At 49.6% G+C, this 27,734-nt stretch overlaps 2 protein-coding genes across 3 annotated transcripts; both read right to left on the bottom strand.

Moving 5' to 3' along the window:
- Window positions 1-3,661: 3,661 nt before the first annotated feature.
- LOC122378951 lies at window positions 3,662-21,588 on the bottom strand. 2 transcript variants are annotated; one of them, XR_006256104.1, is made up of 12 exons: window positions 20,935-21,075; window positions 19,038-19,211; window positions 17,213-17,361; window positions 13,935-13,997; window positions 9,049-9,102; window positions 8,430-8,601; window positions 7,305-7,595; window positions 6,832-6,929; window positions 6,324-6,473; window positions 5,446-6,046; window positions 4,939-5,208; window positions 3,662-4,032 (listed from the first exon to the last, which is right to left on the bottom strand). XR_006256104.1 is itself a non-coding variant. In XM_043360671.1 (11 exons), exons 1-11 carry the CDS (start codon window positions 20,981-20,983, stop codon window positions 5,189-5,191), a joined length of 1,821 nt encoding a protein of 606 aa, XP_043216606.1. In that variant the 5' UTR covers window positions 20,984-21,588; the 3' UTR covers window positions 3,662-5,188. The 2 variants fall into 2 exon arrangements, 1 of the variants encoding a protein (XP_043216606.1); XM_043360671.1 differs by having other exon boundaries at window positions 3,662-5,208; window positions 20,935-21,588.
- Window positions 21,589-24,738: 3,150 nt separating this feature from the next.
- Window positions 24,739-26,961, bottom strand: LOC122378912 (C-type Lectin CRL-like). Its single transcript, XM_043360558.1, has 2 exons — window positions 26,681-26,961; window positions 24,739-25,135 (listed from the first exon to the last, which is right to left on the bottom strand). Exons 1-2 carry the CDS (start codon window positions 26,959-26,961, stop codon window positions 24,739-24,741), a joined length of 678 nt encoding a protein of 225 aa, XP_043216493.1.
- Between the last annotated feature and the right edge of the window lie 773 nt (window positions 26,962-27,734).

Below are 27,734 nucleotides of genomic sequence, written 5' to 3'. Positions count from 1 at the left end.
GGTCATTGACCTGACCTGGAAAGTCAACCCTATTTTTCCTAAGGGTCACCTTAGGTCAGGTCGATCACGTGACATCACCATTACCTATAAGTCAATGGGGAAAGAAAGAAGCTGTTATTTTGGCGCTGGGGGGAATGATCTAAAATTATCTCAAGTGCACGGAATTGTGATTTAATCCTCACCTTAAAAGGTGGGATGTTTCACTTTTGCATTTTTGACCTTTTGTCAAAATGCAAAAGTGAAACATCCAAAAGACGTCGGGGCACTTGAAGGTAATAAGAGTTTTTCGTCAATAACTCCCGATCAAATTGAGCTAGTGGGTCGCGAAAGCAACTAATGGACTCGGAAAAACCAGCCAAATCGAATGATATGCGGTAGGACCTCCTTCAACCAGCCTCGTGACCTGAGGCGTTCTGACCTCACCTTGACCCGAGACCAATACCTTAGGTTGACCTCACCCGAGCAAAACGTATAGGTACTTACCATTCGACGCACCTGTGCGCCTGTGGTGTCAAAATCGCGGCTCTGTGACTATTTTTGGCGAAGTTATTTACCGAAACGGAAGCTGTACTATGGGGCACTTGACCTGACCTTCGAGATCTGGGATTTTAAAATCGGCTACCAATCGCTGTGTCTCGTAACGGCGCACATGCTCCTTTTTTCGCGAGGTCCTAACTCAATTAGGGGCGAAACAGCGAGGGGGTCATCCCCCTCGGCCCTCGGCCAGGGCATACTCGTATGTAGAAGATAAATAGGTCCGGCGAGGTTTAAATTAACAGCATCGGGTTATTTTGGTTATTTCAAAAGCGAATTGAGGCTTAACCGAACATGGCTATTGGTTACTGTAGTTACTCAGGTAAATGTGTTTTGTTTGTGTTTTTTTTTGGGGGGGGAGGAAATACACGCCTATTTTGATAAATTGTTATCCAGTCAGAAAGCTTACTGACTTGATAACTAATCAATTAGCTTTAATTACTTACCTACATATCATAAATTCGAAACTGTGCCTTGAAACTTTTAGTTTCTTTTCATACGCTCGATACAACACGGATTGAGCAAGGCGTACCATTACCTAATCTATGTATGTGCATGTAATTGCTTATCCTCATTTGATACTCGCCGTCATCTCGCTGTCGATAACATGAACTACCGATAGTGAACACACTGGTAGTTCAAGTTATCTATGTCGCTATCATCACTGCATAACATGTCTACATGCTGGTATGGCGCAGGGTATAGGTATGACGTACCGTTGCACAAACCAGTTGCAACACTGACAACAGTGCGTCGCGGGTCACCAATAGTAGGTGCCCTTTTTATCGATCGTATTTCGTCAATCGTCAGGAACCTTATATTTAGTTTGTTTCGTATGTGTAACTGGCATTCCAATGCATGTATGCATTAGTGGTAGGTATCAGGAACCAATGAGTTAAGTGGATTGGGTTTTTGGAAGTTTTCGCCTTTCGCGATAGTCATCTTTGGATATTCAATAATCAATATCGCATGGTAACATTGTTTTCATATTCACAAGCTTCCCGCTGCGTCCCGTTGATATAAACTCCCGTTAAAGTGAAGAGTCCTGTTCCATTCGCGTAGATCCATACTCGAATTACACACAGCCCCATTTATCGTTGTTTGTCAACTATGTACCTCGCACCATCTAGCTAAGATGCATTCCCCTACATTACCTTTTACACCCCCGGTCTCACACTGTTCCTGTCTTACTGCGCGGCGTTGTTTCCCAGGCGATCACGGGCTGTCTCCTGCTGGCCATCATCTCCGTTGCCGCGGCCACCTCCAGCGGCTGGGGCCGAAGCAAGGGCAAGGACTACCACCACTACCACCATATCGTCCCCTACAGCGGTTACGGTCATGGCTACGGTGGCTACGGCGGCTACGGCGGCTACGGCGGCTACGGCGGCTACGGGCATGGCTACAGTTATTACGACAAAGGGAAGAGTTCTGGCAAGAGATACAACAGCAAGAGCAAGGTGAAGCACCACTACCACTATGTCTGGCCAGGGGGCTACGGTCCGTTCTTGTACGGCGGCGGCCATGGCAAAGGCGGTGGGTATGGCCATGGCGGAGGAGGGTATGGGTATGGCGGAGGATACGGTATGGGATACGGCGGAGGCGGTGGACACTCTGGAGGGCACGGAGGAGGCGGTGGATATGGTGGACATGGCAGCGGCGGCGACTACGTTCTCGTCGTGCCCCTCGGCAAAGGCCTCGGCCTAGGCGGGCACGGTGACGGTCACAGTGTTCACCGTCGCTCGGCAGCGACATCGGGTGGTGTGAGGCTGGAAGCTGGAGTGTCTCACAAGGCCGACCGCTGGCGCGCAGTCAGCTCGGCCGTTCGACGGGAGGAACTGAGCGGCAGAAGGGAGGTCAGAGAGGCCAGCGGAGGTCACCGGCGCAGCCACAGGGTGTTAGAGGACCAGGGTACCAGGCAGTAGTGATTGCTTGGGCAAGAAGGGGGTGAGGATTTTATTGTATGCTCAGGATGAAACAAATGAAAGCTAGCAATGCTCTCCAAAAGCAAGCCATGTTTCGTCTTGACAGAGTCACTTGGCAATTGGCATACTTATTTATTCGCCGGGTAGTTAAGGCTTTAGATGTTTTCCATGTTATTAACGATAGAAATAAGGTTGATTTAGCTAAGCCTCTTCAGTGTCGTAATATGTGCATTTTTATACAACTATGAATCAATGTAGGTATATGATTCACCTATATTTACTTCAAACTGTGTACGATGGCGTACGGCGATGTAAGTTGAATGTATGGACTGTAAGCACTAGTGGTGTAAGAAGAACGGTAAACGATGGCGGTACTCAAATTCAGGCCTCAGATTCTCTCTCGAAGGCAGGTGCGCTTGTGTGTGATGTGTAAGTGATGTACGAGAAATTTGTAGCGTGAAAAGAGAAGCACTTCCCCTGTGTGAGAGGAGTCAAATGATTGTGTAAATGGTATTGTATGTACATGTGGATTTGGGCTATTTAGAATATCCCAAGTACAATAAACATTGTCTGAAATGACCTTCCTGTGTGACACCCCTCCCCCTCTCATCCGCCGTATAGAATAATGTAGAAATGTGTCAAACTCCCACTCTCTCCGCACCTCGCATGGCTGCCGGAAGTGCAAAGGAGTCAAAGGACTGTAAAAATAGGCTGAACTCGGTAATTTCGCAAAGCCTGACCTTTAGTGGTGCATAATTAGACAAAGTCATTACTCATTTCTATTAGGTTAACTAAGTTTGAGAGTTGAAGTTAAACTGAGACACTTTGCTTGCCAGAACAGACACCAGAAGCCAACTTTTCTTTTACTATACACTATACAGTGAAAATAAATAGCAGGGGTATGTTATTAAATTTCCCGTCGCTTGGCAAATCGATCGTCTTTCTTGTCGACATGTTCGATCCCGCATGCTGTGCACTGAAATATTCGGTGATGTGTTTGTGTTGCTGAATGTATTTACAATGCAGGCCTATAGACATTCGAAGGCATTCTTCATGTTACAAACTCCTGTTTTACGCAAGATTTTCCCCTCTGCCCGAATCACTACGCAACGGGACTGGTGTTTTCTAGGGGGGGCGACTTGTTCACTTATATTGGTTTAGTGCAATTTATATTTAACAATTGAAAGTCGATCCAAACACCAAATACTAAACATCGGATTGTATTCAAAAGTATTTCACAGCTGCAAAATACGTGTACTCCAATGCACATTTCTAAAAAAACGTCTCACATCTAACCATACTGAGATACAATGAAGATAAATAGCGTACTATGAACACCAGCGTAACATAAAACATTACACATTGTAGGATGCGATTTCAGTCGGAACGTGATCGCCAATGAAATGAAAGTTCAATCTGCAATACGTAGTGACAGCTCATCGCAAGCAATTAGCGCCAAATGCTCGATTAAAGTCACCTGTACCTATGTGACGCTAAGGCGTTCCTTCCTTGCAGCCTACTAACAGCGCTCAAAACCAGCCAATAACGAATAACAAGGCCTCTTCCACTCCGATAACCCTCGCCCGCACATGCCATTTTCCCATCCTAGAACGCACATGGGGGGGGGTTGCCACCCCCCCCGCGCCATTTCGTTCCTGTTGGAGATAGAGCTTAGCGGTAAAGACCAAAAAGATTCTTTGGGAAGAGACGAATCCAATGATACCCAGTTTTACCTTCTCAGGTCAGTCATTGACCTTCCAGGTCAGGTCAAACTAAAAAATGTTGCTATTTTGGGTCAACTTTGGATATCAAGTGCGCTGCTTACCATATACCGATGACGATGCTGTTTTCTGGTGCCAAGCCAGCTAGAACCTCCTTGTCACACTACCCGACCAGATTTTTTGCTGCTGAGGTCATGTCAGGTCAAGTTAGGTCAAGGTCAATAATACGTGTTTGTATGTCTGTGTGTGTCTGTGTGTATACTTATGTGTGCACCGATTGTTTTTGTGTCCATATTGCATGAAATCATGATCTGAGAAGCTTTTACAAAAAATGTAGTCAAAAAACTTGACAAAAAGTAATTTCCGCTTACCTAAAACGCAATTATCTTAGATGACCTAGGTTGACCTTGACCTTGACCTTGACATCTGTACATCGTCGAACAACATGTTCCATGATAGTTGGGAGGTAAGACTGGCAAAAAAGGCCGAAATCAAGGTGTCAAAAGCTCACAAGGCCCATAGCCAGCGCAAGATGTTGAGAATTGGCCATTTGGGTCATGACATGACCTGAAAAACAAGGTCATATCTCCGAAACCGAAAATCACAGAAACTTGAAATTTTCAGTGGACATCAAGAAAGGATAGAGGAGCAGCTATACGAAAAATCAGCTTTCTAGCTCTAAAAATGTTGAGTGCAGAGCAGAAAGACTACCTGGGGGGGGGGGGTGGCAACCACCCCCCCCATGTGCGGGCGAGGGATAAATAGTACATTTACTACATATCTACGATCTGAAATGCATTTGAACATGATGTGATCCAAACATCAAAATGCATCACATATAGCCAACTGTAAAAGCCTCAAGTGGGTAAAAAGAATGCATCAAAACTTTATCCTTTAGAGTTTAGATGCCACGAAAATATACAGACAAGAATGGACGGAACTTGTATAAAGCCGACTCAGTGGTTTCCTGACGTCAATCTTCAGACCATCCAAGCACGAACGTCGAAGTGTTTATGGCTCGGCAAGATCATCTGAAAATGGCATCAATGTTATTGCAGTCAACACAAAATGCAAGTGCCGTGCAGGACCATAAAGTTATAAACGTCCTAATGTCAAACCACTCGAGTGTTCGTCGTCAAAGAATTGTAGGAGGCGGCATTGTTGGCGAAAAGAATTTTTTATTGCTAGAGCTTTAGTGACGACGGCTTTACTCAACTATCTCACACTCAATGCAAAGTAAATAGTCATGTACTATGACTTGTACTCACATTTAGGGCCGGCCTCGACGTTTCCCTCGAACTCCACCGGCTGGGACACCTCGACTGGCGTCTCCACGCTGTCAGGGGCCTTCTCGGTCTCCACAGCCACCTTCTCGGTCTCCACAGCCACCTCAGTCACAGGCTCAGCTTCCTGAGGCTTCTCAGTCTCCACAGGCTTCTCAGACTCTACTGGCTTCTCAGCCACAACCACCGGCTCTTCAGGTTCGGCAGCCTTCTTGGCCTCTACAGCCTCCTTCTCAGCGTCCACGGCCTCGACAACCTCCGGGACCGTCTCGAAGACCTCGGTGGTCGCCTGAGGCTCTTCCGGAGCTACCTCAGGGGTAACCTCGACACCGGGAGCCAGCTCCGAAGGATACTCCTCGATGACAACGGGGATCTCCTCGGATACAATGTCAAGGGTGCCCTCCGGGATGACCTCCGCGACGTCAGGGACGAGCTCTTCGATGACCTCAGTGACAACCTCAGGAGTGACCTCCTCGGCGACGGGTTCAGCCTCAGTGGTGGCCTCCTCGATGGGAACCTCGGTGGTCACCTCCTTCACGATGTTAGCGCAGCGGCGCAGGTCGATCTGGTTCTTCCGCTTCAGGTCCTGACGAAACGAGACAAGGGCCATTAGAAAACTTACAGGTCCCATATACGTTTGATATGTAACCCATCACGGATGACGTTTGCAATATTCTTGCTTATGTACAAAGCATCAAAAAAGTAGCATTTCGACCAAAAGTTTAGTGCTAGGACCGAATGAAACCATGATACCCAGGTAACATCGTTATACCTGCAGAAATTGGTACAAAAAAGCAAAGTAGTTTCCGTGGCATTGCATTGCCCACCAGTGACCCTTGGAGAAGAGCAGAAGTGCCACTCACCAGCAGACCCTTTCCGTCGTGGAGCGACTCCAGGTCGAAGGTGGTCTGGAACGAAGAGAAGCTGGAGGCGACCACGCTGTAGTCGGTGTCGGTGGCGAAGTCCAGCAGCTCCTGGGCGCTCTTGTCGCCGGCCAAATCCAGGCGGAGGCACTGCAAGGGATCGGCCGGTCGTCAGCCGTCGTGGGAATGCATTCTGAGAGAGGTCGACGGTCAAGCATGGGGAACCCCAAACGTAGCCAGAAATGTGAGAACTGAAAACCAGCACTTTGGGCCGCCTTGCATATGTGAAACGGTCATATCGTTACGTCCTGATCAAGACCCTGTATAGGCGCGTCCTGGCCAGGTTATAATGTGCCAGCTTAAGCTATGTAGGTATCAGCAGGTGACGTGTCTTTGTTACGACTTAGTTTAATGGTGATGTGTCACAAATGATCATATCCCTTGCCAATTACCAGCGGGCAACACATCTTAAAAGATTGCTGCTAATAAAGCTAATTGGAAGTCTCACCTTCCTGTAGTCGTTAGCGTACTGACAACGGTTGGCGACGTTGAAGACAAAGCGGGACACGTCAAACTTCTGGCTGTCGCAGTTGTCCATGTCAATGCCTGTGAAGCAGCAGTTGGGTCATGGTAATGTCGAGTTCATCGCATCGTCTAATATGACACACTTCTGTCAACGATTTAGCTTTATAAAAGGAAAGACGATCTGGTTAACTTCTCAACAGTCGTGCTCAATACGATCGTGCCGTCTTGCCAACGGAAACGGTCGCGGTGGCAGGTTTCCCTCTCTCTCCCTCTCCCTCTCCCTCTCCCTCTCCCTCTCCCTCTCCCTCTCCCTCTCCCTCTCTCCCTCTCCCTCTCTCCCTCCCCCCCTCTCTCCCTCCCCCCTCTCTCCCTCTCCCTCTCTCCCTCCCCCCCTCTCCCTCTCTCCCTCTCTCCCTCTCTCTCTCTCTCTCTCTCTCTCTCCCTTCCCCTGCTCACCGTCGGGCGGTCCCTGCGGCGGCGGCGTGGCGGCCAGCGCCGGGAACAGCGAGGCAAAGAACCCGTGCTGCGGACCGGTGACGGCCGGCGGGTGGCGCACCGCGAATGGGTTTAGGTGCGAGCCGAACAGACCCAGGCCGGCGTCCTCCTCCTCAGTGCCGGGACGCGGACCGAACACCGGCGCGAACGCCTCGGTGAAGATCTGGCCGAAGTTGGGCAGCTTCAGCTCAGGGAACTGGAAGAGCGGCCGCTGTGGAGGAAGAACGGCTCCCGGCGCGGACGGCGCTGATTCTGTGGGACGAGACGGGGGAGTTAGTGCCGGGCCTGTGCTGTGCTGCCACCTGATCTGTGCTAGTTGGTCGCTCTGCTACCTACTACCTGGTCACATTGGGAATGGTCAGATGGACAAAAATAACAGACAGCTTACTTAAGCTTATACCATGGTTACGTGCCGATTTTTGCCACTCAAATCGATCATCTCAGTGCTTGAGCCAACTAATAGAAGGGCTTGCTCACTATCCTGCATGACATGGCGATTTCTGTAAGAAACCGATAATTCGGAACACACACCGTCTAACACACATCCTGAATGTCTCCAGCCCATGGCCGTGAAGCCTCACGATCCGACGCAGTTCGTGACCGCGCACTGGTGGTTCGTGAGTGTTCATTAGCCGTGTGAGAAGCGCGGCGGGCGTGCTTCGGTCACGGGTGGCCAGCCGAGCGAACCGGCTCAGTCCGTTCACCTCTTGTCAGCTGGATCCGTGGTGAAAGGACGAACGGCGACAGCTTGTCCGGGCTAGTGTAGTGGAAGTGGCCTGACGCTCGGTCAAAGAGATTGGAAACCAGTGGGAAAGGCGCTGATAGAGGAGTGGGTAGGTGGATGGGAATGTTGGTGACGGTTTGCTGCTCATGTCCGCTTTTCGGTTATAGGCTCAAACTTCTATTTATTATCAGTCCAATGATGTCATTTAAAGCCTTATGTGATGCGTGGTTTGTGGTCCGATAAATACGCTGTGCTTTAATGATGCCTCGACGCAAAGTGACAATAGACACAAATGGTCATTTGAAACCCTCTCTCCATTCCATCCAAACATGAAGCAAAACATGGCAGCGGTCGTTCCTTACCATCGATGCGGTCCGGGCTGAGAGCCTCAATGGGCACCATCTCCTCCACCATGGGCACCACTTCTTCCACAACGGGCACCACCTGTTCCACGACGGGCACCACGGGTCCGTCGATACTGTTCACCTCGTCCCGCGGACACAGTCGGAACTGGACGCTCCTCTTCTGGGTGAACTGAAACAGCGGCGGAAAGTGCGGATAAAACATCAGTTGGTGCATGTCATAGATGTAATGAAGCGTAACAGATTAGAACTCACTTCGTTTCTCAATCAGACTTACGCGATTTGAAATAGCAGTGGCCATGATAAGATTTCAGGGTGTGGTTAGTTGAGACGCAGTCCAAGATGCGGTCCAATAAACAGTGTCATTTAGCAAGCGTGGACTGTACAACACAGCTGACCACTAAATCCTTGACTGGAGGCCAGTGGCAAGGGAAAACCAAAATAACGCATATAAGAAATAGTTCCCGCTAACTATTCCATTGTTCCTAATGAGTATATGCTAGCATTTCAAGTGTGGAACTGGTTTACGGTATACAGTTAGGTGTCGGGTGGAAAGGTGTTCATAACGAAGTACGAACCACTGTCCACTGGTGATTTGTTTCATGTTCTCAGTTCTTACCTCTCCGTTCAGCAGAGACAGATGGAAAGAAGAGCTGAGACCAGCAACACCGAACTGAAACAAATAAAATGTGTTAGCTTGCTCGATGGAAACGTTCAATGACAATCACAGGTATACTTACACACACCCCTTCTTTCATCGATCTCAGTCCACGAGCCATTATCATACGCTGCCCCCTAGTGCTGTGTAAGTGACGGTATCAAAAAGATGACGAATACGTTTTAACGTCTGCGTTAACACGCCAAGCACTGTTTGCCGGATATACCTAAATAAACGAGCACTTGTGAGTAAGGACCTGCACAAACGTGGCGTGATATCGCATGCGAGCGTAGAGCGTTGTTTCAAACGCAAAGTCCCCTCGCGTCAGGGGTGGATCCAGGAAAACTCCAAGGGGAGGGTCATGAATCGAAGTGGTGCCCCTACCTATGCCCAAAATTAAAAAACTCATCGGATTTCGTCCACTTCATTTTGGTGGTGCCCTATTTTCGTTTTTTTATAAATTTTATTTTGTGTGTGTTGCTCGTGGCGGGCCTGTGGTGCCCCTGCTAGGCCGCAGGTGCCCCTGACAGGTTTGTGGCGCCCCTGGAAGGACTGTGGTGCCCACTGACAAGCCTCAAGTGCCAACGACAGGCCAGTGGTGCATCTGACAGGCCCATGGTGCCCCTGCGAGGCCGGTGGTGCCCCTGGCAGGCCGGTACCCGTGATAGTAGGGTGACCGGTTTTGCAAGAAGTTTCGAAAAGTTTTGCTCCCCAGGTCTAATCTAACGTATTTGGGGGTGCTGATCACGAATCCGGCGGAAAAAAATATAAAATTCGAATTTTTTTTGACCGCCCCGGCTCTTTGAATATTTCCGGTTTTCTCAATTTTTGCATGTTTTTGCATAATATGATGAATGTAATGAAAAAATATGAACAATGTATCGCTAAATGCATGTACCAGTCGATTCGGCATACAGCGACGTCGAAATCGGCACGCCGCCTGCTTCACCGGCCTCGCAGGAAAGCATAAGGCTCGGAAGGTTTGCGTTAGTTACCCGATTCTCTCCATAGATGGCGCTGGCGTAGCCGCCCGCCGGCCGGTCGTTGCCGTGCCGTTTACAGCCCCGGCGGTCACTTGCGACCGTCGTGGTCGTTATGCTACGTCTATCAAAGCACGACAGAAATGTTCACTTCATTTTTATGTTACTTCAGACATATTTTAGACCTAATGTTGAATTGGATAAATGACTATCGTGAATTGGCGAAATAATGGAGTGCGCTCGGGAGCCATTTACAATAGCGAGGAACGTAGGTGGATTGATCTGAGTAACATATGACACTTCGTTCACTGTTGATATGAAGTTTATTCACACTATGTAGTCGGGTGACATGAGAACAAAGTGACTAACATACCTTGTGTACGACACATGGATGAAGCTAAGTAATGCTACTTTTTCATTTTGTTTCGGTAGGCCCGTTTGTTCAGAGCGTAGCCGTCCTGTCGGTCTGCGCCTGTTACAGCTGTGACTGATTCGGTGGTCAGCTTTACAGCCCTTTCGGTGGATTGGGTATGGCAGGGGGCCCCCGTTTTAAGGGGAGTCTGTAGAAAGTCGCGCAACTCATCCTCGCTCATGTGTCGTACACAAGGGGGCTCAATGTCTCGGCCTTCGTCAACCGCTCGCTGCACGTTAACCAGTTCCGTAGGTATAGTTGTTCGCTTGAACGTTAATTTCCGGCAGCCGGAAGTGCCGAATGGGCTGCTGCTGTGGCGGTGGGGGTGGCAGCTTTGGCGGCGGTCGTGGCGGCGGTGCCGGCGGCGGTGGTGGTGGTGGTGGTGGTGATGGCCGCCGCCGTTTCAGACGCCGCTGCTGCTGTTGTGGCGTCGGCGGCGGCGGCGGTGGCGGTGGTGGTGGTGGCGATGGCCGCCGCCTCTGTCGCCGCTGCTTCTGCTGTGGCGGGGGCGGGAACGGCGGCTGCTCCTGTCGCTGCCTTTTTTGACGAATGCTCTGGATTATGCGGACTGCATCTGCCCTAATGCCATGCCCGCGCCACAGCAGAAGCAGGGGCGACAGAGGCGGCGGCCATCGCCACCACCACCACCGCCGCCGCCGCCGCCGCCACAGCAGAAGCAGCGGCGTCTGAAACGGCGGCGGCCATCACCACCACCACCACCACCACCACCGCCGCCGCCGGCACCGCCGCCACGACCGCCGCCAAAGCTGCCACCCCCACCGCCACAGCAGCAGCCCATTCGGCACTTCCGGCTGCCGGAAATTAACGTTCAAGCGAACAACTATACCTATGGAACTGGTTAACGTGCAGCGAGCGGTTGACGAGGGCCGAGACATTGAGCCCCCTTGTGTACGACACATGAGCGAGGATGAGTTGCGCGACTTTCTACAGACTCTCCTTAAAACGGGGGTCCCCTGCCATACCCAATCCACCGAAAGGGCTGTAAAGCTGACCACCGAATCAGTCACAGCTGTAACAGGCGCAGACCGACAGGACGGCTACGCTCTGAACAAACGGGCCTACCGAAACAAAATGAAAAAGTAGCATTAGCTTCATCCATGTGTCGTACACAAGGTATGTTATGTCACTTTGTTCTCATGTCACCCGACTACATAGTGTGAATAAACTTCATATCAACAGTGAACGCAGTGTCATATGTTACTCAGATCAATCCACCTACGTTCCTCGCTATTGTAAATGGCTCCCGAGCGCACTCCATTATTTCGCCAATTCACGATAGTCATTTATCCAATTCAACATTAGGTCTAAAATATGTCTGAAGTAACATAAAAATGAAGTGAACATTTCTGTCGTGCTTTGATAGACGTAGCATAACGACCACGACGGTCGCAAGTGACCGCCGGGGCTGTAAACGGCACGGCAACGACCGGCCGGCGGGCGGCTACGCCAGCGCCATCTATGGAGAGAATCGGGTAACTAACGCAAACCTTCCGAGCCTTATGCTTTCCTGCGAGGCCGGTGAAGCAGGCGGCGTGCCGATTTCGACGTCGCTGTATGCCGAATCGACTGGTACATGCATTTAGCGATACATTGTTCATATTTTTTCATTACATTCATCATATTATTCAAAAACATGCAAAAATTGAGAAAACCGGAAATATTCAAAGAGCCGGGGCGGTCAAAAAAAAATTCGAATTTTATATTTTTTCCGCCGGATTCGTGATCAGCACCCCCAAATACGTTAGATTAGACCTGGGGAGCAAAACTTTTCGAAACTTCTTGCAAAACCGGTCACCCTACCGTGATAGGCCGCCGGTGCCCCTGGGCTCTGACAGGACTGTGGTGCCACTGATAAGCCTGAAATGTCCCCGACAGGCACGTGGTGCCCCTGACGGGCCAAAGGTGCCCCTGCGAGGCCGGTGGTGCCCCTGACAGGCCTGTGGTGCCCCTGTTAGGTCTTTGGTGCCCCTGACAGGCTTGTGGTGCCTCTGGAAGGACTGTGGTGCCCCTGGGCCCTGATAAGCCTGAGGTGCCCCTGACAGGCTCGTGATGCCCTTGCTAGGCCTGTGGTGCCCCTGGCAGACCTGTGGTGCCCCTGACAGGCTCAAGGTGCCCCTGCGAGGCCGGTGGTGCCCCTGGCAGGCCTGTGGTGCCCCTGCCAGGCCTGTGGTGCCCCTGCAAGGCCTCTGGTGTCCCTGACAGGCCTGTGGTGCCCCTGGAAAGACTGTGGTGCCCCTGGGTCCTGACAAGCCTGACGTGTCCCTGCCAGGCCTTTGGTGCCCCCGACAGGCCCGTGGTGCCCTTGCTAGGCCTTTGGTGCCCCTGACAGGCCTGTGGTGCCCCTGGCGGGCCTGTGGTGCCCCTGCTAAGCCACTGCTGCCCCTGGGCCCTGACAGGACTGTGGTGCCCCTGACAAGCCTGAAGTGCCCCCACAGGCCCAAGGTGCCCCTGCGAGGCCGGCGGTGCCCCTGGCAGGCCTCTGGTGCCCCTGGCAGGTCTGTGGTGGCCCTGGCAGACCTGTGGTGCTTTTGCTAGGCCGATGGTGCTCCTGACAGGTCTGTGGTGCCCCTGACAGGTCCGTGGTGCCCCTGCTAGGCCTGTGGTGCCCCTGGCGGGCCTGTGGTGCCCCCGAGCCCCAAGGAGGGGGTCATGACCCATGTGACCCCCCCTTGGATCCGCCACTGCCTCGCGTGTTGGCCTTATGTCAACACGTCATATCCGTGCGGAAGTGTTGCCACGTAATCTTGGATAGGTACCGAAGCCGCTCAGCGATGCCAAAGTTCAGAAACTTGTGAGCTTCGAATGGAAATATGAATCGAAGCCGTCACTTTGAAACCGCTGCCTTTCATTTTCTGTGTTTCAGTATTGTGCTTGTCTCAGTTGATGATGTAAGAAATAAAATACCTATTATTGGGACTTCGTCGATGTCCTTCTCGTGGCACTTGGAACCAACTACGAGTAAGGTAAGAAAGATTCGAAGAAAAATATTTCAGGAACATAGAAAGACCTCTGGTGGATCTTTGAAATCGGCGCCTCCGTTCGTGGGAAGACTGGCTGGTCACTGACCACAGTCTTCCATGGTAACTGACCGATGTGACCGTGAACTGTGGTAAAACACACACGTGTGACCGTGAGGTGACGGTGCCGAACGGTCCGTGACGGGACTATCGACCGCGCGGTCCGAGTCAGTTCCGTGACCGTGACCGAGTCGGGTTCCCGGGTCCGCTCTCTGTCACTGACCTGGCGTTAGTTCTGCTCAGTAAAAAACGTACTAAATGTGTGGGAGAACCAGCGATACATCTTTAGCCTCGCCATCCAAATGCACTCTTTTGATTTTCTACTGCAAAGTGCAAGCATTTCTGTAAATAGACTCCAATCCTGAGCTGTGTGATGAAACTAAGTAAGTCGAGCAGCAGCATCTGCAGTGTTCTTACCTCTTCCCTGTCAAGGAAGTCCCTCAGCTCAACAGCGGTCTTGGGCAGCTTGGTCAGGATGCACTGAAACAAAGAAACGTGATCGGTTAGTGGCATGAACAAGGTCGCTGGCTGCTTGTCCGTCTTATATGGGCCTGCTTTGCAGTTCATTTGACAGCTTTCGTGTCACTATGGGAAAATTATGCTTGTTAATGTGCTGATAGTAATGCAATGCATGTCACTCAACATGTTTTGCGTGGATTGGTAAGCGGCAAGCGTTGTTGCTAAAACGGCAGAGACAAACAAACACTGCAAACTAATGCAAAGTAACATAGCATGCCTGTTTATGATACCCATTGTCCAAACCCCGGTCACGAACTTAACGGCTGAGCCATGAAAAAACTGCCATCCATCTCGCAAAGGAGCCGGAATGTTCCAAAACCATCACACAAGCCCCATTGACCCTCATCAGCGAGCTGATGAGGGTCATGCGGTAAAAGATCGTGCCCTGCAACTGAACTCGAGACCTCCATTCTACAGCACGGAGTCCAAACACGAACGGGTGCCCAGTGCCCACCATATCGGTAAGAGTACCCGGTTCATCGGACACGCCTGCCTCGGGCCATCGATGACGTCACTGTGACGTCATAAGGTAACGGGATCTGTTAGGTCGGTCGGCCCGGTGCGATCGGACGCCGAACCCTTCCATGGCTCCGAGACGGCGGCAGGCCAACTCATGGACACTGGCATTCTCGTCAACCCTTCGCCGGCCGGGTAGGTGGAGCCTGGAGGCTTCGCCGCGGATAGACGGCGGCTGCCGCGACGAAGGGTTTGGCAGTGGACACTGGACAGCGGGCGGCAGACAAGAGACGGTCTCCTTTCACTGACAGGAGACAGCAGCGCGCTCCTAAGAATGACTTGCATAGAAAAACTGAACCATCTGCTTTTTCGCCGTGCCAGCCGGCTCCCATAGATTGGTGAGAGTACGGCGGCGCCTGGTTTTTGGTCGCGTGACTGGTGCACTGCCGGACGGGCCAACGCGGTGCGGTGTTTTATCATGGTGGAACACGGCAGAATTTAAAGGGCTCGTAGCTTCTGTAAAAGACTCCTTCTGTGCAGGAAACCCTGGCTAGTATCGGCAAATGTGATTGCACTCAACAATGACAGAAGTTCTGTCATGATTATATGATACATGCGGCATCATATTTTTCAGAAGACGAGTGCATGTCGACATTTGGTGACAGGACGATCCATAACTAACGGCGCTACGTATGATCCTGGCTGAACGGTCCAGGATGTTCAGCATTGTCTTCATTTCGCTGGAAATGATAAACGTTTCCTACATGTCGGCTACGATTTGTCTTTGTTATAAAGCACATTGTGGTTGTTGTTTGACGAAGCAGCGAAATCATACACTTGCAATGTTACCTGAGTACACTGGTCTCTGTAATAGCTTTCATTGTTTCAGCTGTACTAAAATGGACTGTTTGACAAGCATGCACTTTTAAACAAAGGTCGGCTGCTTTTTCATGCTTGATATTCATCACACTTCCAAGTTTCCTCAAATCTCCGGCCTTCACTGACTCTCCTGGGCCCGGGCTCTGGACTCCAAGGCTCCAGTCACAGCTACCTTAACCACCTGGTGATGAGCACAACCGGTCCTAAATCAGCTGAGAGTGTGAGACGTCACGGATGACTCACCACCACTTATAGTGACGTCACCCAGGTGACCGCCGCCGGAGAGTCAATGTCAGACTAAGGTCAGCAGACTGTTTCCAGAGCCGGTACCAGGCTGTGCCGCTCTCCCTCTGTACACACCGGTGGAGTTATATGGCATAGACGCCTTGTCATCCGTGTTGACTGAACAGAAATCCACAGGCTTATACCTACATACGACTCAGATGAAATCATAGAAGGTAAACTAGGGAATCGGTTTTTGAGCTCAGATGTAAACTGAAGTGCTCATAATATTTATGCTGGCTTGAGAAATGCTTTGCTGACAAGCATGTTATGCCAAGCAGGCTGAGGAAAAATTAATCGCCGCAGTATCCAGCGGTTGAGCGGGATCCGTCGTCTTTGTAAGCCACCTGTCCATGCAAACCCGGGTGCTAGCTCCCCTGCGGTGTCCTATTACGCTCTCCAAGGTCAGATTTCATACATTATAGATGAGCGGGCGTGCTGCACCGCCTCCAAGATGAGCCTACTCCTTATGTAAGCACCGATTACCGAATCGAGGGAGACCTTGGGTAACTCCCTCCTCTGCTACCTCGCGGGACCTGCGGGAGAGCGTCACAGGACTCGCAGCAGAGGTCATCAGAGGTCATTGAGTCATCAGGATGATACTGCAGTTTTGCCTGGTTGGCTGATGATTGATGGTCCTAATAAGGAGAGGACTAGGTGTTTTGGAGCATCTCATTCTCTACTCGGCGTCCGCCATAAATGGCAAAATAACATGTCGGAGTAGCTTTTTCGGTTAGTCCGACTGCGAAGGACCGACAGTCAAAATGTTCATTGGCTCTGTGCGTTTTGATACGGAGGGCTTAGAGACGGAACTGAATATTTGAACAGCATTTGAACAGGACCCCATATTTTTTCGCAGGATTCCATGACTGTCTTGTGAGGCTTTGCCTATTCCTTAATCGCGAGGAAACCTTACATTGCTCATTGCTGTACGCTGCATGACAGCTTATTCTTATTTCGGATGTCATGGCATGTCATAAAGTAGTCGGCATATTTTGGGTAAATACAAGTCTGGAAAGACCAGCAGTTTTCACATGTTTGACATGGTTTGAGAGTTCAAGAGGGCCGATGCCGCCTGCTCCGATACCAGCATTCAGGTAACATCGGTATAAACAATGAACCATTCTTTGAAAGTCATTGATAACAGGTAAACAAGTAACAACAATTGCTACAGTTGTTACCGCATCTGTCACAATGGCCAAATAACCGGCCACACCTGTTACTGTTTAGTGTTTAGTGGGCTCCGCGTTAGGACGTGACTGCTCGGAATCGGATATGTTACCAAACATGGGCTATGGGAAGCGCTATGGTGCCTTACTTCCTGCATGCGAGACACGCGATAGAAATGGTTCGCAGGTCTTTTACGCCACTTGTCTCTCGCTGTTCCTTGATCTTTTTGTAAATAATTTACAATTAACTTGTATGCCGTGGTCTCCGTAATCTACACAGGCCCAGCCGCGAAGCTCCCTGCGCCTGTCAGCTTTCCAAGTGGCATTCCAAATGGCCAACGACAGACGTGTTCGACCAGGAACCCTCTCAGTCCTCTGGCGATCACTCACCTCTTTGAGCTCCACGTCGTCGCCGCCGGAGGCCTTCTGACAGTCCATGACGATGTCGAACTCGTCGTCGGCGAGGTCGAACTTGCCCAGGTCGCAGTTGGGCTCCTCCTCCCGCACGGCGATACCAGACGGATGGTCCACGTTCACACCTGTCCAAAGAAGAGGGGGAAGAGAACGATGGTGAACGGACTTGCTACTTCGATTTTTTTTATTATTAATCTTTTACTGACATTGCACACAGCTCTAGCAAATCCTGTGTTGAAAAAAAAAACTTGAATTTATTCTTAGCTGAAACCCTCAATATGGGGATATTTGTACCTTTGCGTCTTCTGTCTTGAATAGTCATGGTCAAATTATTTCTTTTCCACCGCTGACACGAAGCAACGCAAAACTGAACAGATTTCTAAGCTCCTTGCTCTTCGGGTACCTCACACGCCGCTCCTCCATTACCCACAGATTGCAAATTTTTCGTCTAAAACGCACCTCTGACCAATCATTACAGCTCAGTGATGGCCTCCCAATCCTCTTAGCCGATGTTTTTAATCTCCTCTGAAGGTTGTTTTCAGGGAAGGAGAGGATTACCAAAAGCTACTGCGTGTTTATCGGCAGAGCATCTGTAGCACCAGGTCTCTGGATCGTCCAAACACGGGTGCCGGTTTGGGCGGCTTATGTAATAGTCATGAGAGGTAAAGGGCAGCCGCTGAGGCACCGAGCTGAAGGGAGCGTGGTATGGCGTGGTAAAGTGGTGTGGATCTGACATGAGCGAGCGTGGTGTGGCGTGCAATGGACTGATTTCAGGAACTGGGTCACGGAGAGGTGCTGAAATGGGGAGATGCACGGATAGGCACTCCACTGGGTTGGCCAAATTGAGGGGCTGGTATTTCATTTATAAACATCTAGAGGATGGCTTGTGTTAGTTGGATGCTGCTGTTACCAGTGCACTGCATCAACAGCGGGTGACGACATAGTTATCAGCTGTATATCCCTTCTGAAGTCTTGCATCGATTAATTGACAAAAATGCTCAGCTCTTGCATCAGTCGAGCCACTAAATTTTTCCACGCTACACCCGGTAGCTGACCTTAATTCCCAGTCCTTTCTTCAAACACCGATAGCTCCAATCGTGACCGGCTGGGCACACAGCGGCGGTTCGGCGAACTGCCGGTCGCGGCACACACCGGCACCTCGTCCTCCTTCCAGGTCAGCTGACTGGCGCTCCCCGCGACGGTCCGCGGCCCATCCAGCTCAAATAGAGACCGGCCCCAGAGCTGGGTCGTTCAACTCGGCCAGACGGCAGGTAATTGGAGCTTAGTCACGCACCCGCGATACGGTACACATTCACAGTCATCGTCTACAAGAAATGGTAGTCTGCTTGACAGAAATTCGGCTTCAGAGAGAAAACACCGGGCCTGTTCTCAGAGTTTATGGAGATAATGAATGCCGACTTCTATGTTTTTGTTAGTTGCTGAGTACCAGCAGGCGTAGGTATACTCCTGGTGAAGAAACTCTCTAGATGACTGAACGATGTTGTACGACTAACGAGATGACAACTTCGTTTGTATCCACCGCGCCAATGGAGGTTTAGTGAGGCGAGTGATTGTGATGCCCGCTCTCGAAGCTGTTCAACAGCTAATACGAATCCGTAATTAGACTGCCCCTCGCTGTATTTGATTACACTCGCTCTGGCTCTTTCCACCACCATGCTGTTCTCTATTTGCCGTCCAACCCCGATGAGAGCTGCATGATAGTCACCAGATAACTCTTTTCTGCGCTGCATCGGCCACCTCGACTCCTGACAACTAATCCAGCACCGTCTCGGTCACTCACCTGCGAACACCCGCAGCGGCCTGAAGAGGTCGGAGAGGTCGAGCTTTGGCAGCTGGAGGGCGAACACGGCCGCCGACTCGTCCGGCACGCGCTGCGGGAACGGCTCCGGCGGCAGCTTGGGACCCAGCTCATCACTGCGGTGTTCCGGACCGAAACGGAACTTGAAGAACGGCACTGAAATGCAGAGGGTTGCAGCGGTTAGATAGCCCAGGGAGCGCACATGTGAATATTGTGTGAGTGCTGTGATTTTTCCGTTTGAATGCGTTTTTGTATGCGGAAGCTGCTATATCTGCAGATATCTAACCGTCCTGAAGTGTCTGCCTTGCATGATTGACTCTTTTACGCTAGCAGAACTGTGCCGTAATTAACTTCTGTTCAAAACTTTAACTTTGAATTTTAGACATCTTGCTATTGTGTCTACACTCAGACAATCCAAATGAACAGTCCATACTCTTACTTCAGTTCCATCTTTTCTGCAGCAGATTAGCAAATGCAACCGGAACTGCTACAGTATGTTAGGTACAAAAGTCAGTCACCTCTTCTGTTTCGCCTGCGTGGAACTGGTTTAGAAAGCAGGCCAGGCCAAATTCATCTGGATATACCAGTACGCTGACGAGCGGTTTCAAAGACCAGCGATGAATAATTCAGCGATGAAATAGGCACCCGTTTTTTCCATGGCTCCAGTGTTCCATACTCGTTATCTATCCGCTATCAAGCAGCGTCGAAGGTTATTGCTGATATCTGTCGTTCGATCGCTAAGTATGCAGCTCACCGAAGGCATCCATCATAGCTTGGAAGGACATGATGAGGATTGAAGGCTATAAGCCTCCCTACGCATTACTTTGAATGCGATTTATTTTTTAAAGTATGGGAAAACCTATGAATACAAAATCAATACTTGTTATAAACAGTTTTTTCATTGCACGAAAAAAAAGTTTAGAAAGAAATAAGCTTCGAACTCTTTTAAACGGCTTTTAGAGCTTTCGTCCGAGCCTGAAGTGGATAGGTTTTACTGGGAACCCTCATCAGCATACATCACGATGGCCAGCGGCGGTTTTTTGCTTTCGTCTTTTGGATAGCCGCCATGTTCGACTCGACTGCGCTCTATGCATAAGAACTTGATCCAGCTGCCCCCAATATGTGCGGCTGCCAGGCAGACTGGCCGCCGCGGTGACCAGGGCTTCATCCAGGAGCCGCTTTCACCAATGTTTTCACTCACGGACCGGGCGAATGAAGAAGCCGGCAGCCGGCGAGTTTTTCCACTGTACCATCCATGACTAGTACTGTGAGGTGAACTGACGTCAGCCTATCCTATACCAACATACCAACACATACCAACATAAAGGTGCCGATGGTAACCATATCTTGATGACGTATATGCCAGGCATATATCATAATACTACATTTCCGGGATGTTACGTGTTTGAAATGTGTAGGAAAATACGGCTTGCTTCACCAAAGTTCGACTACGTATGCAAATGACGATATAAAAAGGATAAGAAAGAAACTAAGTCGTCGAACAAACTGCTTTGCTCCATGTTCTATTGAGCGCTACGTTTTATGATGCTCAATGCAAAAGATAAGCGTTACGCAGGTACCGTCGCCAGCGTATTTTAAAAGTTTCGCAAGCTTTTAATTTTCACAAATTTGTAAAGATAATGGATAGGTAGGTAATCATTGGCTAAAGAATAAAAAATAGAACTTTTTCACTACAAAACTTTATTTGTAAAAAAAAATCAGAGCTCTCGAAAGCGTTATCAAAAAGATGGTGTATGTTAAAGTTGCTTTAGCATGGCATTTATAATTAATTTGTGAGTACCTATAGTAAATATCAAATTACAAATACAGTGCATCTAAATCCTAATTGTATTTAAAATCACCGCAAGTGAGCACTAACCTGCCTGGACGGCGCCCAGAAGAACGATCAGCGGCAGTAGGCACCTCATGTCGGCTCGGCGTCTGGTGGATGACTGGCGGCGGCTGGCGCACGGAGCGACCTCCTCACCACCGGGTACGGACAGGTGAGACCTACCCGACCGCCACGGCACGGGACGGGATGGGACGGGAGGGCGTCACCGAATCATCGAGACGGTGGGCGGGGAGGGCGCGGGGAGAGAGGGGTCGGGTGTTTTTCGGAGGAGTGAAAATGGCGCGGATTCCTGGATGTGTTCGTGGGCTGAAGAAACTGCTAGAAGTGCGCATCATGTTATGATGGATATTGGCCCTAAGAATTTAGGCTGGAATGTGAAGAGGGTGGAAAGTTAAGTCGAAATGATGTACTGAAACGGTACAGTGTGGATGAGAACTGAAGTTTTTGAGTGACGATTGACGAATGAAAGAGCGTTACCTATATTGATAGACATCAAAGCTCTCGTTTGTACGTTCTGGATCCCACCGTCCCATTGATTGTTGATTTACCGTAGTGCTCTGGTTTGGATCGTCTCCATGAAGTAGAGCAATTCCGAACTTCCAGGGAGTAACCCATGAAGTCCATATGAAACACGCTTGTCCTGAGTTGTATGGGGTGTGTTTATGGTGTCATGATGTCTTGCTGACAGCCATTATCATAAGACAGTTGGTCAATTTACTAAAAATGACCAGTCGGATCCAGGCCCTGTCACCATGACTGTCATATTTTTGGCCAGTGACCCGGCCATCTGGTCTAAAACATGTGTTAGCAGTTAGCTTCATTCTAAATATATCTGATGCGATAGATATCCTGACATAATGCGATCACACTTCACGGGAGTGTCATGTCAACGCTCAATCCCTGACACATCCTGGGCTACGCGACTGCCACCGAACCAGCAGAGCAAGTCCTGAGCGCCGGGGGCACTCGTGTTCCGGTCTTCCCAGTCAGCTCGGTCCCGACTCTGAGCGGACAGTTGCTGGACGGCCGGACTCGATACACGAGTGGCGGTGCCGGGCGGCTGAATCACCGGCCAGAGCCGGCGCGGCGCTCATCGGTGACAGAGGTCGACGACACCGGCCGGTCAGGTCACCCGCTGACGGTCACGTGACCGGAACCTGCCTGTCACGTGACCATTCCAGTTCTGCGGCCGATTGGTCATCGCGCTGCGGCTGAGGTGTGCGGAGATTTTCGGAAAGAACTGGAGAATCAACAGTGGATTAACAGCGACTTTGGGCGAGAGGAACGTGAGTCAGATGCTGCCGAATAAGTTCCCCTAGGCGACCGCGCACGGGTACCTGCCTACTGTTTAAGCAAGCAAGTAAGCATTTTTGCTGTTGCGACCTTGGATGTCGCACAACGCCAATCGCAAGAGTTTGACGGGCTGAATATGACATTCCTATTTGGGTTTATAAAAACCATGAAAATTTATTGGATAGAAAGGCTGTACAAATGTGACCATGCATGGTATCTCATAGCCAAACAAAACATTAATGATGGTGATCTGTCGGTGGATCGATGAATGATGTTTAATGAATAAATGGCTGAAAAAACGTCAATCGTGGCACTTGTGCGAATATCTTGTTTGAGATGACACAAGAGCTTGCATATAGCGCACTTCGATGACCACAGCATTATCGCGAGCCCTACCGTTTTATTGCATATTGAGAATTGAGTTGTTAAAGGAACTATCCCACCTTCTAAAATGTTGTTAAAACCAGATAAATTGTGCCCGACTTTACAGATTGGATGACCAGGAACACGGTTCTGGCATTTATTTTTCATTAAACATCTTAGGCTTCCCATATTCCAAACACAAACTTTCAAACATGTGACGTCACAGCCCAAAATTACCTCCTTCCCCAGGCCACATTACTGTCATAAAACTGATTCTTTTTACTCTGTAGGCACCACAACAAAGTTCAGACCAAGTTTTAAGCGATTTTTCAACAAACAAACCCATTTAAATAATAATGACTAAACGAGGTGACGTCACACTAACGGTCGCTCCATGTTGAAGATAGGGCCTTGCGCAAGGCCTATTTTCAAATGAAGGGAACGGGTTTCTTCAACACCAAGAGGCCGCGGGGGTTGCAACCTAGATAGATAGTGGTTTCTGAACCTCGCCGCAAACTTGGCTATCTCAACTCAAACCCCATGTTAAAGGTGGGATAGTCCCTTTAACAGTGAAATGAAAATATTAGCGGGTTACAATTTTAAAAGATGCGGCACGCTTGTATGCTTCACATAAGGAGTTTTATTAAACCGCGGCTGAAGGATTTCAATATCTTAGGTACCTACCTAATGTCTCAAAAAACTAAAAGCATAAGCACTCCGTTATTTAACTCGATGAAATGTAGAAAAGTGACTCGAGAGGGCTGCGTTTTTAACACACATTATCCCACAAAGCATTAGTCTATCATAAGTAAAGAAATGATACTAAAGACTGCCGAAGTTAACTTCTTTAACTCAATTTGCGGCGATTTTATGGCACCGCTTATGTAACTGCTGAATGTTCGAGAGGCTTTCAATTATCGGCTAGCTGCACATCATGCATACGAGCGCAGCGGCTTGTTTTCACTTGGATAGGTCGGATCACTGCCGCAAGCCTAACGCTGAACAGACTGGCCTAACCGGAGCGGTGACGGATGTGGCGCACTTCCGTCGACTTTCGCCCGCTCTCCGGAAAAACATTCATCTTGAATCACTAGATAGTTCCAGTGGCTTCCCCTGAATTGGTATTAAATACTTATACCTATCTATAACCTACCTATGATATATTACTTGGTCCAAATATTTTTGACTTGGCTAAGGATAATTGAATATGTTCTGTGGTGTTAGGTACCTATACAATGTAGGTAAGCAAGTTTTGATACAATGCTGCTACGACCCAAGCTTGTTATTGCGTTACCGACTGACATGATCGTGGTGTTGAACCACAAATGTGCTGAGTTATGTTCCTTGCATAATGCAATAATTCTTCCACACTTAAAAATGACGTGAAGAAGGAAAAGAAATGCAAAACAAACTAATGCACACCCTATTTATTCTATAAGCATAACAAGTTTATTTAGAGATAAAAGCGTATTTAATTTGAGAGCCCAATGTCGTTGACTCAAAACACTGCATCAGACCGAGTACCTACCGCGCCCACCAAGAATTAACTACCGTAGTAAATTCTTGTAATTACTAAACTCTTGCACGATCCTACCTATATCTTGCCGTACTTACATGACCACCAAGGAGGCCCGATAGACTTTCGGATCGCACGTGTTGCCCGAGCCCAGTTCGGCAGCCCATTTTGGCAGCCCACTTCAGATCTAAAACACATTGCCGGAACCAACTGTAAACACACGTGTCTTGTACTCATTATCACGCACGTCTATCTCTTGTCCAGTGACATTACCGGTTTTAATTCTTTGTCGCGGGTTTGCCCGCTAATTTCCGGGTCGGTTGAGCAAGTCTCTCGGTACCTCAATCGGAGCACGTTAGCTCTGAACCGGTGGGACTCGTTTTCTGGAGTCTCGAGCTCGACAATGGGGGCACGCTCACGAGCCTGTCTTGTGTGTATATGAGTGACCTACTCTGTCCGTAGGTTATAAGACGAAGATAGGCGATCATCGCTTTGCTTCGAGGACAAAGGGCAAAGGCGCTGCAAAGTCACCGCAGCAATGAAGTAGGTACTGACTAATGCCAAAAACCGTTCAACTGACCTATCAATGTGCACAGTGCACATTTCGTAATTTTTTGCGATGCATAGATTTACTGCAAATAAGTACTTAAAATTTAAAATTAATCAAGCTGGCACAAGGCATACTGCTGCAAATCACACTTCCTATCATTCCACTTATGCCCGCTCCCTTCCAGAAGGACACAGTCCTGTTCTCCGTCGTAGTTGTTGGGCTGATCCTCTAACCAGTTGGTGTAGTCCAGGGCTGAGTTGTCGCTCCACACGAACTCCCCGTCATCGTTCAGACGAACCAGGCCCACCCACACGTCAGGCGCGTCCTGAAGCAGAGCGTCGATGAACTCACTGGACTCGAGGTGCACCGACGCCAGCCGGGCCCGCCGCTGCAGACTGGCGCAAGAGCGGTGCGCCAGGTACCAGGTGGTCTTCTGCAGGGTGACGAAGTAGCACCTGTTCTGATGACGACTCCAGCCGAACGGACACTCGCCGTCTTCCGGCGTCCTGGCTAAAGGTGGAAATGACTAACGTTTTCCAAAATCTTGACTAATGACTGACTAATGACTAATGACGATTTTGGTTGACTGACTTTTGACTGACTAATCTGTCGTCTCAAAAAGCTTGACTGACTAATGAATGACTAACGCCATTTTTCTCGATTTTGACTAATATTTGACTAAATTTCGGAATTTACAAGCAAAGCAAATTTTTTTTTCGCGAATATCTAAACTTCTAGACGTCTGATCGACACTGGAAGAACACCAATCGATCCCAAGTTTTATCCCTTATTATTTCATGGCCACCGCGATGCGAAGCGAGCGCAAGATATCTTGTCGGCCACTACGACGCCTGGTTCGGGAGATAACAGGGGGAGGGGGTAAAATTTACCCCCTCCAGCCGAGCGCGTTCGGCCGGCGACCCCAGTGGGGCGCGGGTTAACACTCGCATGTGTGCGGCGTTTGCCAGCGTCTAATGTGTAGGGGGGGGGGGTCGACTGAACCCCCCCCCCCCCTCTGCTGTTCGGCCCCTGATCAAGCTAGAGCTTCGCGGGAAAAAAACGAGCGTGCTGCCCGTGACGAGAGGAAGCCGATGATACCCAATTTTAAGGTCCTAGATCATTGGTTGACCTTCCAGGTCAGGTCAATGACCCAAACGTCGGGAAAATCGGGACCTGCTAGAGTTTCGTCGTAAAGTGAAGCTGTTATGGGGTTTTTCGGGGTGCTGATCACGAACTTCATGTTAGTTTTGATCACAGATGATGTCTGCATGCATTTAGGCCAGGTCGGGTCAGGTCAGGTCAGGTCGACCAGTAGGCGTCCTGCCGGCTATCCATAGTAGGTGTCAACTACCACTGACGGCGTCGTAACATGTTACAAAGCCACTAAAACTACTTCGTAAATGTTGAAATGGATGCCAAATTCGAAATCAGCCCGAAAACTACCCTAGAAACATGTAAAATTCGAAAAAGTGAACCGAGGTCATCCAAGGTCAATGACCTGACCTGACCTTCAGGTGACCTTGACACCCACCGTAATGCGTGGGACGAACATCATTTCAGATGTTTGGACGTTTATAATCACAAAAAGACTGGAAACGCGCGGATAATGTGAGCTGACATACGCCAAATCGCGATTCCGGCCGAACATGGTCTCGAGAATCTGTTCACAGATCAAAGGTCATTTGGGTCGGGGTCGTGAAAGTTTAAGAGTAGGTGTAAAATTGATCAACTCGAGGGTACTGAAAGTTTTGTCCCGATCGGCCGCTTTTTGCTCGAGTTATTCGCGAAAAACCATGGGGGGGGTCCATCCGACCCCCCCCTACACATGCGAGGGTTAGGTCACCTCACGAAACACGACAAATTAGTCGACTAATATGCACCAAAATCATTGACTAATGACTGACTAATGACTAACAAACATTTTGGTTGACTGACTTTTGACTGACTAAAAAAGCGCTTGACTAACGTTAGTCGACTAATTTTTGACTAATGACTAATATTCATTTCCACCTCTAGTCCTGGCGGCGGCAGGCGACTCCTGCGCGCAGCACCGGCTGCTCCAGATCTCCTGCAGGATTCTCTGGAGAGCAGCGAGGGTCTCCTGCACGGTCTGCTGCTGCGCTGAGCTCGTGTCTGCCAGGCTCTGGTTTCGCGCTGCGATCAGCTGCCGCTCAATCTCACCGCGCGCAGCCTCGGCACACGCCTCCGAGACGTCCCTGACGATGTGGGCAGCTGCGGGCTGACTGGCGGCTGAGTCCGGAGCAGCGGACGCCGTCCTCTCCAGCAGGGTCACACCCGCGGCGCACAGGCATAGTAGCGGCGTGAGCTGCATGGTCAGACCACAATGGTGGCGTCAATGCCTCTGCCAGGGAATGGACTTTTGCAAGGTTTAAGGCCACCTCTGCTGGCCATATGGTCCAGCTCAAAGTGACGATTGTTGATATGTGCATGGCCTTTCAAGCGCCCATTCGAAATGTCAAGGTGTGCTCGTTTTGTTTGCATTCATGCTAACTAACGACAGGCATGAGCTGGGTGCGATACACATTATAAGTATGAATTGCAGATTCAAGCATGTAAGGGTAGTAAGGGGTCGCATGCGTAAGGGTAAAGTGGGCATGTTTCGGACGGCATGGGATAGTCCAGGCAAGTCGAGTTTCTCGAAAACTTTACGAGATGACAGCAATATCAGCCGGGACGTAATAAATCAATGATAAAAGATATTTGTTGAAATGAAGACTAGGTGGAAATAGCCGCTTTCACGACGGCCATCTGGTACACATTTGGTTCACATCTGGTGCAGATTAGGTGCAGATTTGGTCAAATTAGGTCCAGTGTGTCTCTTAGTAGCTATCAGCTAGGGTTGTGCTAATTGCTTATATATATGTCTGCTTTGTAATATTATCAGAGAGCATCTATTTTGCACGTGCAGTGGGGGTCACTCACACAGATCAAGAGTATCCGACCTTTGGTAGAAGGGATGCAGCTACCCTACAAAAATTACCGCAAGACAATCGCCCAAGCGACTGCTAAGATATGAGCCTCTCAAAATCACTAGTTTTGCAAAACAGCTTGAACACCCTTGACTTTTCACGTGGCACGTGCCAC

This window comes from Amphibalanus amphitrite, unplaced genomic scaffold (assembly GCF_019059575.1).
Source record: "Amphibalanus amphitrite isolate SeventyFive unplaced genomic scaffold, NRLGWU_Aamphi_draft 000068F_arrow, whole genome shotgun sequence".
NCBI lineage: Eukaryota > Metazoa > Arthropoda > Thecostraca > Balanomorpha > Balanidae > Amphibalanus > Amphibalanus amphitrite.
The sequence above is the reverse complement of the archived record's forward strand: the minus strand, read 5'-3'. Positions and strand labels throughout refer to the sequence as shown.